The 13,758-nt window shown below is 46.2% G+C and overlaps 3 protein-coding genes across 9 annotated transcripts in view; 1 reads left to right on the top strand and 2 right to left on the bottom strand.

Annotated features, from left to right (window-relative positions):
* The window catches only part of RNMT (RNA guanine-7 methyltransferase), a 46,258-nt gene extending 36,556 nt beyond the window's left edge, over positions 1-9,702 (bottom strand). For 2 of the 4 annotated variants that reach the window (XM_083187692.1, XM_083187688.1), the window contains exons 1-3: positions 8,560-8,863; positions 7,528-7,668; positions 4,838-5,005 (exon numbers count right to left, since the gene is read on the bottom strand). In XM_083187692.1, the coding sequence (XP_083043818.1) occupies positions 4,838-5,005; positions 7,528-7,617 (258 nt within the window). In that variant the 5' untranslated portion in view covers positions 7,618-7,668; positions 8,560-8,863. Of the gene's footprint in view, positions 1-4,837; positions 5,006-7,527; positions 7,669-8,555; positions 8,864-9,604 lie in introns of those variants that run through there. The other 2 variants (XM_083187691.1, XM_083187689.1) reach the window with 2 other exon arrangements.
* The window catches only part of MC5R (melanocortin 5 receptor), a 977,289-nt gene that overhangs the window by 657,245 nt on the left and 306,286 nt on the right, over positions 1-13,758 (bottom strand). The gene's annotated exons all lie outside the window — the stretch shown is intronic.
* Positions 8,829-13,758, top strand: part of MIMS1 (mitochondrial inner membrane scaffold 1) — a 53,833-nt gene continuing 48,903 nt past the window's right edge. Inside the window, exon 1 of one of the 4 annotated variants that reach the window (XM_083187698.1) lies at positions 8,829-8,938. The gene's annotated coding sequence lies outside the window, so the exon portion shown is untranslated. Of the gene's footprint in view, positions 8,939-9,102; positions 9,285-13,758 lie in introns of those variants that run through there. The other 3 variants (XM_083187695.1, XM_083187697.1, XM_083187696.1) reach the window with 3 other exon arrangements.

The raw sequence follows: 13,758 nt of genomic DNA, 5'->3' as shown, positions 1-13,758 counted from the left end.
GCCTCAGATTGGTCGGCTTCCTATAGCATGTGTTGCCACGGGGCTTTTGAGGTATTGCGGGTGAGCGAGTCCTGGTTGAAGGGATTGCAGGGAGAGAGGACCAACGGGAAAAAAGGTGAGAGTATAGAAAGCTGCTGTCCCCAGGAAAGAAGTATGTTGCTCCAGTTAGAATTGAGCCAGTGCTGGGTAAATAATTCCCTTGTCCCCAAGGATAAGTGTCTCCCTGGAGAGCAACTGAGGTGCCCCTGGGCTAAATTACGCTACTGTACCCCACTTACAGATAGTTATATTGGTGGGTAATAGGCGGCATGCAGCCTCTAGGTGTTTGCTGTTTGTCGTTTTGAAAAATAAATGTGCAGTATAGGTAAGTGCAGGGGACCTGAAAAGGAAAGAAGAAGAAAGTAGGAGAAAGAAAAGAAGAAGGGGTGAGAGAGACACAGTGGATACCTCTGATTTCACCCCGGGGATCAAGTCCTTGATCTCCGCCGGGTTTGCCGCTGTGTAAGGAGGTACGCGATCCCTGCTGTCTCTTTCGCTCGGCGTGTGTGTGTGTCTATCCCGGAGCCGCCGTCAATCAGCGTCTGTGGTGTATGCTCCGGACCTGCCGTAGGTCAGAGACGGTCAGCCGGGGAAGCCCTCAGCAGGGTGCACGAGTGTGCAGGTGAAAGGAGGCACTGGATAGATGCACCGGTGTCTCCTATGCGCTGTCAGGTAGCCTGTCTCTTACATCAGCGGGACATGCGGATAGGGGTGACAGAAGGCACTGGGTAAGTCAGCCAGTGTCCCCAAAATGCTGTAAGTCAGCGTATCTTTAACCAGACGATCGTTTCGCCACGGAGGCTTTCTCAATTGAGAAAGCCTCCGTGGCGAAACGATCGTCTGGTTAAAGATACGCTGACTTACAGCATTTTGGGGACACTGGCTGACTTACCCAGTGCCTCCTGTCACCCCTATCCGCATGTCCCGCTGATGTAAGAGACAGGCTACCTGACAGCGCATAGGAGACACCGGTGCATCTATCCAGTGCCTCCTTTCACCTGCACACTCGTGCACCCTGCTGAGGGCTTCCCCGGCTGACAGTCTCTGACCTACGGCAGGTCCGGAGCATACACCACAGACGCTGATTGACGGCGGCTCCGGGATATACACACACACACGCCGAGCGGAAGAGACAGCAGGGATCGCGTACCTCCTTACACAGCGGCAAACCCGGCGGAGATCAAGGACTTGATCCCCGGGGTGAAATCAGAGGTATCCACTGTGTCTCTCTCACCCCTTCTTTTCTTTCTCCTACTTTCTTCTTCTTTCCTTTTCAGGTCCCCTGCACTTACCTATACTGCACATTTATTTTTCAAAACGAAAAACAGCAAACACCTAGAGGCTGCATGCCGCCTATTACCCACCAATATAACTATCTGTAAGTGAGGTACAGTAGCGTAATTTAGCCATGGGGCACCTCAGTTGCTCTCCAGGGAGACACTTATCCTTGGGGACAAGGGAATTATTTACCCAGCACTGGCTCAATTCTAACTGGAGCAACATACTTCTTTCCTGGTGACAGCAGCTTTCTATACTCTCACCTTTTTTCCGTTGGTCCTCTCTCCCTGCAATCCCTTCAACCAGGACTCGCTCACCCGCAATACCTCAAAAGCCCCGTGGCAACACATGCTATAGGAAGCCGACCAATCTGAGGCAAAACCTGAGTACACAGAGGGGGGAGACCCCACTGAGGAAACCGGTGTAACCCCTTTTTTTGGCCATAGGTATATAGAGCTGGGCAGCAGCAGTCCTGTGGGATTATATCAGAGAGGGCAGGTTTTGACTTCCCACAATACCTAAAGGGCCCATCTATCATAGATGGCAGCTGGCATGCAGAGTGGTGACAAGTAACAGATGAGGGAGACCTCACTGCGAGAACTCATCATCCCTAGCCTGCTATAGGTATATCAAGTCGGTGAATTGTCACCTCTGAGGTACCAACACCTTTTCTGATTTTCTCCAATCTTTCTTCCTCTTTTTTTCTAATTTTTTCTAATTTTCCCAACTTTTCCACTCCCTCTTCTTCTTTTTCTTCCTTTTCCCACTTTTTCTATATATTTTTTATCTCTCTCCTAAAACTCATTTCCTATGGGGAGAGGAGACAGTGCTACCTTTGCCTATAAAAGCTATATTTTCGCTTTTTTCTACTAAATGTGTGATTGACTTTTATTGTACTATTTGACGTACTCATCTGCATCATTGATAAAAGTACATTATCCCTAGACCATACAGATGTATGCTGAATGATAAGGGATAGGGATTTAACACAGCAGTACTCTATCTTTCCACGCAACTAATGATATCCATGCAAATGTGTCATAACAGAACTAACACAGGTTACCTGTTACTATACAGTGTGTCGTTATTATAGACATTTGGAGGGCGTAATACCTTCTGTGTCTAGATAGATAAAATATACTGCTACCTTACACCTTAGAAATGATATATTGGTGTATTGCTTTTTTCCAGTGATTATTTTTCCCTATCCAAACTACCGATACTTGAGCCGATAAAGTTGGAAGAGCATTCCCCTTTTTTTTTGGGACTGAGACCCCCGTGGGAACTTTAGCACCACCCACTTTAGGGACCATCTTTCCCACGAGGAACGTACCGCTATTGGCCCCACTTACCGGAGGGTTTTTTCCAATACGAGCTCAGCTATCGTTTTATGTTATATGTATCTGTTTTGGTTGTGTCATTGTTTTGTCTATGTCTAGTGCTTAGTTTTAATTAATAACTATTAAAGAAATTCTTTTAAATTTTGTCATATACAAACGCAAGTAATGTATCACCAAAAATCTCTCCACCAATTAACATTTTTCTTGGGTTCCCCTGTGTCTTCCTGATGTCAAACCCATAATACTATCTTTGACTGTTTAAAAAAAATTTTTTTGTAAAAGAGTGCCCCGACAAAGAGAGAGTCTTTCCCTTCTTCCTCAACATACTTCTTATACTCTCAAGGGAGCACCTCCACAACCTCTATTGTGTGAAAGGACGCTAGAATTACTAGCCCAAAAAACTATATTTGTACTGTGGATATCTGATACCTGTTACTAGAACCTATTCTACATTTCACCTGTGCACTGGTCCATTCCCTACGCATCCCCTTCCCCTAAAAAGTAACTGCTTAGGACATCTGCCAGCTGATTCCTTCTGCCTGCAATAAAGACTGCTGTCAGGCTTCTTGTCCACTTCTCTGCCCAATGCAGCAACTCTGTCACTTCCACCATCATACTTCTGCTTTTTGTGCCTCCTTGCTTGTTGATATATGGGACAACTACTTGGTTGTCCGATCTGACCAGCATGTCTTTTTAATCCAGCTGGGACTGAAAGTGTCGACATCCTAGCATTACCGCCCACATTTCTCTTATGTTGGAATGAGCCTGACCGAGACTCTTTCCCCATTCACCCTGGGATGCCAGGCTTGTGCAGACAGCTCCCCATCCTGTCTGGCTGGCATCGGTTTTTAGGACCATTTGTTCCCCTGCTGCGAAAGACTTTCCGCGCCAAAGCCTTCCTGCACTCAACCACTACCTGAGGTCCGCTTGTGCTCCTCTTGAGAGGTAAATTACTTGGTTGAGATTTTTTCCGTCCAGATCCAATTGGGACAGGAAGCAATTCTGGAGTGCTCTTGTATGAAATCTTGCCCATACCACTGTGTCTAGTGCCGCTGCCAGAAGTCCTAGAATTCTTAGGCAATCTGCTGACCTGACAACGGTTTTTACCAGTAGACCCAGAACTTCTCAATTTCGCTCTTCTCTCCTGTGTTAAGGTGATCTTCATTGCCCTTGTATCCACAAGCACCCCTAGGTATTTCACCACTGTATCTGGTATTAGCTGACTTTTCTTCGTATTTATGAGCCATCCATGCTACCGTAAATACTCTGACTCTTTCTGTATGTACACGTGCCAAATTTTCTGACTGTGCCATGATTAACAGATCGTCCAGATATGCCCATACGGAGATCCCTTCTTGCCTGAGGTTGGCTAGCAGTACGATCAAGACCTTTGTGAATGTCCTTGGGGATGTGGACAGGCCAAATGGGAGTGCCGTGAATTCGTCAGTGACACCCGCTAGATCAAACCTTAAATATTTTGGATGTTCTGTATAAATTGGAATGTGCAGGTACGCGTCCTTTAGATCGATAGTTGTATGGAACAAATTCATTCTGATGTCTGGTAAGATTGACCGCATCGATTCCATTCTGAACCTTTGTACCTGCACATAAGAGTTTAGTGTTCTTAAGTCCAATATGATCCTGAATCCTCCTGTGTCTTTTTTCACCACAAAGAACCGGGAAAGACCTACACACGCTGACCGTGCGGCATCGGGCACCATCTCCCAGCCTCCGCTCGGCCTGGGTAAAGCAGCATGTTCAGGATGCCATAAAGGTACAACAATGACACCTAAGTCACTGCACTAGGCAGCGGGAGGCCCCAACAGTAGGGCTCCCCACAACACTAGGTAGCGGGAGACCTTCCAATATAAAATAATTTGTCTAAACCCCTACTGCACTAGGCAGAGGGGAAGACTGCAGCACTTCACAGGGTAAGCCTCCACCTACCTGGAACGAAGAAAAAAAAAGACACAGAGCCTTTAGGGTCTAGGGCCTTATATAGGGGCAGTGTATTTTCTTTTCCTTTCCAGATATCTACCTATGAGGAGGAAACCCACGTGTTGGCTGCCATAGGGAGGTAGAGGAAATAAGGTCTTCTAAGACCATTCTGGTTTATGTGCATTTCAAAAATAGAATGACGTGGTCTTTCAGACACCCAAGTTTCTCTAAAGCATACATACCGCTTTCTTAGATGGCAAATCCGAGTCAGCCTTCCTCTTCCTTGGAGAGCTCAGTAAATTGGTGTTTGTGTTTGACTGCTCGCTGCCTGCAGCAAAGCCACATGACTGCTGACCCTCAGAAGCAGGACGAGAAAGATCAACCGGATTGGATTCTGTAGCTGAACATTGCTAGGAAAATAAACGTAATATGAATATCTCCTCATGTGATTAATTAGGATTTATTAGAAACGTAAATAACCAATTTCAGCATGGCAGGATTGCAAAAACATAAGACGTGTTTTACATAAATGGAAAAATGTTATTATTGGACATTGGGTCAGATTCTGAGTAGGGAGCAAAGCACAAAAAGCAAGTATATTAGTACACGGACAAACCATGATGCAATGTAAGGGGTACAAATAAATTTATTTTACATGCAAGGTAAATACTAGCTGCTTTTGCATTAAGTCCACAAATATTGGATAGCATTATTATTTCACTACAAATTAGATTTCCGTTTAGACACGCTTCTCTTGCGTTGACATTTACATAACATCTCCCCCTTCCTGCAATGTGCAACATGGTTTTCACTAGGTTATCTTTTTCATTTTCTCCCAGCTCAGAATCAGCGCCATTGTTAAGTAGTGTGCACACTGTGCAATTCATTTACTATTCAATCCCAATTCGAGGCTCAAATCACATTCGATGTGTACTATATGGTCAGATCTGTACTATACAGATCTGTACTATATGGTCTTGCCTGCAGTCTATTTTTCCATTCGATTGCGATGCCGTGCATCGAGGCAGCTTCTGCTTACTACTCGCCGCCTGCCCAGAACAGTAGCTATAGAAACAAATAAAATAATCGATTGGAAAGCTGGAACGGGGTAATAAAAAAAAAAAAAAAATGACCAGCTCCCTAGGGCACAGATTTTTATTTTATTTTATTTTTTTATTGTAGCAATGTGTCATACAATATTCGTTATACAACTGACAGCTCAAATGGTGTACATATATATACACATCAAAATACTAATAAAATGAGATTGCTACATGTTTTAATTGTCTACGTCTGTCTTTTACATTTGCATTAAAAAAAAAATCATCAAAAGTTATATCCTATTATACAATACTGCTATTCTATACTTCAATGCAATTGAAACAATACATATATAGTTATAATATAAAACCAATATTTTTGGTCAAATAATAATGAAGTAGTTTTTGGTGCTCATCTACTCAAGGCATCCAAAAACCAAGCATCACAGCTGAAAAGGTAGATCTCCCAGCACACTCGTCATATACCATAAAGTGTTGTATAAGGACACATGTATTTGTGTTTTTATAGGGGTTGACAGTATTGCTATATAGCTCTCCCACATAAAAAAATGTGCCCTGAAATATTCTTTGATAACTGGAGGCTGATGGCCTCCAACTAGCCACACATCTATACCCAATGTTAAGGATTCCAGTATCCCCAAGTGGATGAAAGAGAAATATTTAAAGGTCTGAAATGGTTTGGGGTGGGGTGTAGAGATTCATGGTGGTAATGCTGGCGCTGAAGGGGTTGGGAGGAGAGATTCATGGTGGGGATGCTGGTGTTAAAGGGGTTGGGATGATAGATTCATGGCGGGGATGGTGGAGCTGCCAGGAAGAAGGCAGGGGAAGCGGGTGTGGGAAGGAGGCGGGGAGAGGATCTTAGCATTCCCACAAGCTTCTATTGCCACGCCCTGCTCATTTTATAATCTGTCTCTTTCAGAGGTCAGGACCGCTGCCCTGATACAGGTGTGTGGTCATTAGGTCAACAGCGTCTAGGTCGACCACTATAGGTCAACACATGAAAAAGGTCAACATGTTCAAAAATGCAACATGTTTTTCAGGATTTTTTTATTTTTTAAACCGACATGTTTACCATCCTAGTGTGCATGGAGGGAGAAGAAAATAGTGTGCAAAAAACAGCGAGGCAACATGGCGAGTGCTGCAAACCATGCAAGGGGACGTAGTTCACTTATACAGTGTCCATGTCGACCTTTTCCTATGGCAACATTTTCATGTGTCGACTATTAACCTAGACACTCTCGACCTAACGACCCATACCCCCGACACACTGCTGTGCTGTGTCGTGTCTAGCAGCAGCTGTCAGCTGTTCCCGATGACTATGCACCCTCTCCGCATGCAGTGAATTAGGCCATAGCAGATATGGTGAAATAGAGGACGCAGTGGTTTGCCTTTCCCGCTTTGGCAAACCCAGTTTTCCTGCTGGTCTGAATTCTAAAAGGAGATACCAGGGAGGACACTTATGGTGACCATCTCTACTTCATCATTCTAAGCGGTGGTGGGGCATTTTGTATTGTTTAAATGGGCTGCAAGATTAAAGTTACATAAGGTGCCCATACAAGTACCAATTACCCGGTACTTTTTGTGCTAAAATAGCATTGAATAGCATGCACAACGATGCTATTTTAGCACAGAAAGCACCGGGTAATTGGTACGTGTATGGGTACCTTAAGATATACATTAAATGGGCTACTAATTAATTTAAAGATGAAAAATGCATACTTTGACGCTGAGGTGTAACAAGATGGTTTTTATAGCTTAAGTGTTCTGCTATTAGTAGGTCTTAGAATCCTCAAAAATGTAGAGTCTAAATACCACAGTATATACACTTCTAAAGACCATACAATAAAAAAACATAGCTAAGACTGACATACAGTTTCAGAGTTTTGGCCGGTTCTATCCATGGTGTTAAACTCTATATTTATTGGAGATTTTCGGTCTACAGCGTTTCCTATCTTTTCCATATGTACATATTCCAATTTCTCCTTAATTCAGTAATACATGCATCTCTTTTCCTGCAAAAAAATAAAATAAAACAAAATTTAGTAACATGGTAGCAAAGGGTAGGCATTTGTTTCTTCTTTTTGGACGGGCATTTAAATATTTGTTTGGAGGTGTAAGGTATTGAGGCCTGATAATAATAATAAAGGTATTTATCTCTCCTTAGAATGTAAGCACAGATCGTTCTGTGTGTACAAGCCATAGCACCTGTGATGCACATGTCGCTGTCATCTGATTAGAGCTTCATGCAGACTGCAAAATCTAGTCAAATCGTCAGTGTTTGCACCTGCAGAGCGCCGCTAGGGAGGGGCACAACACAAGCACGCAGAGCGCCACCAGGTAGGGGGGACAACTCAGGCAAACAGGGTGCCGGTAGGGGGGACAACAGAGATGCACTGAGCGCCGCTGGGGGGACAACACAGATGCACAGAGCGCTGCTAGGTAAGCGAGTACACATGGTTTCTCATTGTACCACGTGTATGCTGTCGTATTTCTGTGGGTCTGTACTCACTTTATGCATACCTCCCAACACGACCCTCTCCAGGAGGGACACATTGCTCTGTTTCTGGACTTCCCTCCTAATGTATGATTGCCATCACCTGTTTCACACAGGTTAATTGATCAGAAAGGTGCTTCAACACAGGTGATGGCAATCATTAATTAAGGGAGAAGTCCAGAAACAGAGCAATATGTCCCTCCTGGAGAGGGTCATGTTGGGAGGTATGCTTTATGGTCATAGGATAGTGGAAGATGTCACGCTCTGCTCGCCCACATATATATACAAGCTTTATAAGCATTCATGATAGTGCACGGCTGACAAGGGGGGTACGTACACCAGATACCCCACACCGCACCGGGGCCCCTGTCCAGTACTAGCAACGATAAAGTAGACAGCACGCACCTACCGGATCAGTCCTACCGAGGCGCGTACCGGGAGGAGAAAAAGCAGCAGCAGCCGGGCAGATAGATGAACGCAATGTCTCTTACTGAATGTTGTGTATCCGGTGCACAAAGCAGCGAGACGGGAAGTACGAGGGGCCACGACGCGCGCTCAGCGCCCCCAGCGGCCGGGAGGCGTCAGTTTATCCTCAGACTTCTCCACTAAAGATAGTGGCAGCAGCCGGGAAATGACATCTGGTGACGTCACGTCCGTTAGGGTGTAATGTAGTGTAGTGTCAGGGAGTGCTGGGTTGACTTGTCGTTGTTGTCCATGTAATGAGGTAGTTAGATTAGGATGTGAGCTCTCCGGGCCCTTACAAGCGGGGGGTCCCCGCACAGAACAAGGTAGGGGATAGCATGAGATAAACAATACACATTTCATCGCGTTCTTGGTGAGTGTAGCAAGTGAGTGGTGGTGGCGGCGGCTGCTGCGTAGCGTCTGCAGGGCAGCACACACGCCCCGTGCCCGGGCCTGCATAGGAGGACTACAAGTCCCGTGATGCCGCGCTGCCGGGGCCTCCTCCGTATGCGCGCACACGCGGCGGAGAGGGCGGGGCTGGGAGCAGCGCTGCTGTTTGCTGAGCATGGTCCCGGGCTCCTCGCATCTCCGCCGCCTCCAGTGATCACACTCACAGCAACACTGCCGCCTCCAGCCGCTGGGTGAGAGCACAGCAGCCGCCCGCTGGTACAGGTACAGGGGGTGTCAGTGACAGGCAGGGCCCGGTGTGGGGGTCACCCATTGGGCCTTAGTACATGGTTACCCTTAGAACATACCCTTGAGATGACAGCATGGGGGGCAGCAGCAAACTGGGTGTCCCCGCTGTACATGATTCTGTACTCTCGACCCTGTGGCACAGCTGTATTCCCCATAGGGAGCGCGATATATGACATGAGCCTCATGCTCTAGGGGTCAGTGATCTGGGCTACGCCTGCGGGTGTGCTCTCCCCGTGTCACCTGCGCTGTGTCACTGTGATCACCTGGGCAGCACCCAGCTAGCTGATGGTACTCACACCCTCCTGCTGTGTCCGGTGCTCGGGAGAAGCTGGTGAGGGCACAGTCACACTCCTGGAGGGGCCTCATGCAATCAGCTGCAATAGCTTAGTGTAGTGTCTCCTGGAAGTCTGGGCATGTGTGTAAATTGCTAGTGTACAACACGTGATGGAGCAGTGCTGCTGCTGTGCCAGTCTCACTCACTATTACACAGTGATCATTTCCAGGAGATTTTTATTGAAACAAACACTGAACTAAAATGTTTAATTCAGCATTGGGTGAGAAACACTAAAATCACAAAAAAAGTTACTTTGATGACCAGTTACTTATACCCCTTTTACACCAAAAACCCTGGTCGGACACTGGTCTTTGAACGCTGGAGTTTCCAGTGTCTGACCCTGCTTTATACCCCATTTACACAGCACTTCGACCTGGGTCGGACCTGGGTCTGCACCATTTACACTTAACCTGGGTCAGCCCTGTCTTTCCTCGTGGATGTCGTTAAAAATGCTTGCTCGTTGCCAAGGGGGTTTAAAATTTATATATATATTATATTTATCAATATATATTTTATTTATATATATATATATATATAAGATATCCTGACGAAAGTTTATAATAAAACTGAAACGTTGATATAAGTTATGGTGTTTCTGAAATATTTCTTCAAAGACCTAAAGGTGCGTACACACGGGGGCGATAGGGGCTGAAATCGCTGGGAATATGGTCGCTGAGCGACCATATTCCCAGTGATTGGAGTGTGCACCAGCGATAAATCGCCGGGTGCGCGCTCCCGTTTTCAGCCCCTGAATGGTCGCTGGTCGGAGGAACATGCTCCGACGACCAGCGACATCCCCTGCCTCTTCACCCAGCAGTGTTTACATTTTCATCTGCGACCATCTCTGGTCACAGATGAAAACGGGACACGGGGCAATATGATTGCTGAGCAATATATTGCCCCGTGTGTACGCACCTTTCAAGTGCCGCCTCTTCACATCACTATCTACCCTCCTCCTGGATTGGAGTAATTGAGGTAGGCACCAGGGCAACTACAAGTAAGAAGGGATTGAGTGCCGGTTCCAACCAACCTCTATATATAGATATATATATATTTATTTATATAAATATTATATATATATATATATATATATATTTATATAAATCTAATATAGTCGGAGGGGATGATGTGCTCCGCTGCTGCTGTACCTACCCCCACAGCTGCGAAGTTCCTGCGCCGAATGGACAGTCAGTGGCCGGGGTCCCTCCGGCACTTGGGAACTAGTACTAGTTCCCATGCGCTGGAGGGACCGCCGATGACTGTCCATTCGCCGCAGGAACCGGCTGCCGGGGGGAGGCACAGCAGCAGCGGCGCACATTATCCCCTCCGACCTCAGGCTGACAGGTACCCCCCCTCCCCTCAGCAGCCGCATGGACCCCCCTCCTCCCGCAGCAGCTGGGCACAGCTTCCCCAGCACTGCAGGCTCTGGACCCGCAGCGGGACCATTTATACCAGCATTTACATGGGTCCTATCCGGGTTCTACCCAGGTCAGGACCTGGGTAGAGGACCCGTGTAAATGGACACGGATATACCCGATTTACACCGCCGATGATCCAGGTCTGATCAACGGCGGTGTAAAAGGGGTATAACCCACAACATATTGCCAGGGCACGCTATCCTCTTCCTGCCTCACAGCAATTGACCTATGTGTTCGGTTCTGTATGTTCTTCATGTGGCCTTCTTCCTGGTGTTCTGTTTTTTTGGGGGGGTATTTGGTCGCTGGATCTACGATGTCCAGTGATTGCAAAAACTTAAAAATATAGTGGATCCCTGGGACATACAAAAACCGGGATCCTACCTGACCTTGTCTGTGTGTCCAACGGAATAAAGCCTCCTCTTCCCTTCTCCCCAGCATGGCACATACAGAAGCCTCATCTCCCCACATGGCATAGGGTGGGTCTGAGGCTATTTTTTGTCTGCTAAGCAAACACATGCCCCTTTCAGACCGCACTTTTACCCATTATTTTGCAGTTTTTGTACCATTTTAAAACAGTAATTTGTGCAGTCTGAAAGGTGCAGAGTGAATTTACCGGTTCTATTGAACTGGTATTTCTACGGTAATAAAGCAGGGTCCTACCCGTTTCAGACCCGTTTTTTTTTCATCCACTGTTTTCTTTGGGTTAAAATGGGTTCAGTATTGTGGAATAACATTTAAGGACAAAAACTGCACTGAAATACCGTTTAAAGACATGCGTTGTGAAAGGGGTTTTAGCTGGCAGATCCGTTTTTAGGAAACATTTTAAAATACCTGGTCAAAGCCAGTTTTGCGGTCTGAAAGCAGCAATATATTTGGGGCACCTCTCATTGTGTGGGGGGGATCAATTGGCCCACTCACATAAAACATAGGGGGAGGGGCCTTAAACTGCACACCCTGGACATATGAGGTGCTACCTGCTGAGACCTGTAGTGCAGCAACCAGGAGGAGGAGTTTACATGTGCACACTAAATATAAATGCTAGACCTTTTAACCCCTTCACGACATTTTACGTATATATACGTCATGGCCGGGAAGTACTTCCCGACACATGACGTATATATACGTCATGACTTTAAACTGTCACTGCGTCTAGAGACGCAGTGACAGAGGGACGATGTCTGCTGTCCCTGACAGCAGACATGTCCCTGCATGCCCAGGGGGGGCTGCGATGCCGCCCCCCCGTCGGCGATCGCTGTGATTGGCTGTTCAGTGTGAACAGCCATTCACAGCGTTTTCCTGTGTTACCAGCGAATCAGACGCTCGGTAACACAGGTGTCAATCACCGCCGGGCGTCAGGGGGCATGAGGGGGTCATCGGTGACGATGACACCTCACCCCACCCTCACCCCACCTGCCCCCAAGGCTGTGATTGGTCCGTGGGACCCACGGACCAATCACAGCCAAGGCGCGACATTTAAACTAACGGTGACTGCGCTGCAGACGCCATTCCGGTCTGGAATAGCGTGCAGAGCGGTCACCGTGCCTATCTGCCGTGATACTGACCTGATCCTTGCTAATACTTACCTGATCCTTGCAAATACCTTACCTGATCACTTTATCACTGCTTGTAGCGTGCTGGACGCTTCCTGGATCTGACTTCCTGAGACTTCCTGCTGCTGCTGCAGTGTGATAGAGAGATAGAGAGAGATAGAGAGATAGTGACAGAGAGAGCTATATTTTGTGTCTGCTACCCCCCCTTTTTGGGGGTGCAGGTTTTTTTTATATATAAATAACTGTCAGTGCTGCTGCTGCAGTGTCATAGAGTGATAGATAGTGATAGATAGTGAGAGATAGTGAGAGATAGAGAGATTTGTGTCTGCTACCCCCCCTTTTTGGGGGTGCAGGTTTTTTTTTATATATATAACTGTCAGTGCTGCTGCTGCAGTGTCATAGAGTGATAGATAGTGATAGATAGTGAGAGATAGAGAGATAGTGACAGAGAGTGATAGAGAGTGTATATTTTGTGTCTGCTACCCCCCCTTTTTGGGGGTGCAGGTTTTTTTTTATACATATAACTGTCAGTGCTGCTGCTGCAGTGTCCTAGAGTGATAGATAGTGATAGATAGTGATAGATAGTGAGAGATAGAGAGAGATAGTGACAGAGAGTGATAGAGAGTGTATATTTTGTGTCTGCTACCCCCGCCTTTTGTGCTGATCACTATATCTGAGGTGATCAGCAACTTTTTGGGGGCGCAGAGGTTTTTTTTTTTTATATATATACCTGTCAGTTGCTGCCAGTTGCACTGTCAGTTGCACCAAAGGTTGTGCACCTGCTGCCCCTCACTGGTAATCAGTGTCGCATCACTGATCACCTTTTTTTTTTTTTGTGGGTGCTGTGTGGTCTTTTTTTAATTTTTTTTTTACACACACTGTGATTTTGTGGGTGTCCTGTGGCCACTGTGCGCTGATCAGTGACGTACATCACTGATCAGCTTTTTCGGCACAGGGTTGATCTATTTTTTATTTTTTTTTGATCAAATTCCTGTTGCCTTTGAGCGCTGTTCAGTGACGGACGTTACTGACCAACATCTGTGCTCAATTTTTGGCGCAGGACCTTTTTTTTTTTTTTTTTAACCCCTTCAATTTTTTTTTTTTTTTATAAAGTATTTTTTTTTTCTGCACTACATACACACTACACA

This window comes from Crinia signifera, chromosome 5 (assembly GCF_055691185.1).
Source record: "Crinia signifera chromosome 5, ASM5569118v1, whole genome shotgun sequence".
NCBI classification, from domain to species: Eukaryota; Metazoa; Chordata; class Amphibia; order Anura; family Myobatrachidae; genus Crinia; species Crinia signifera.
Note: the sequence above shows the minus strand (reverse complement) of the source record. Positions and strands in the feature narration are given on the sequence as shown.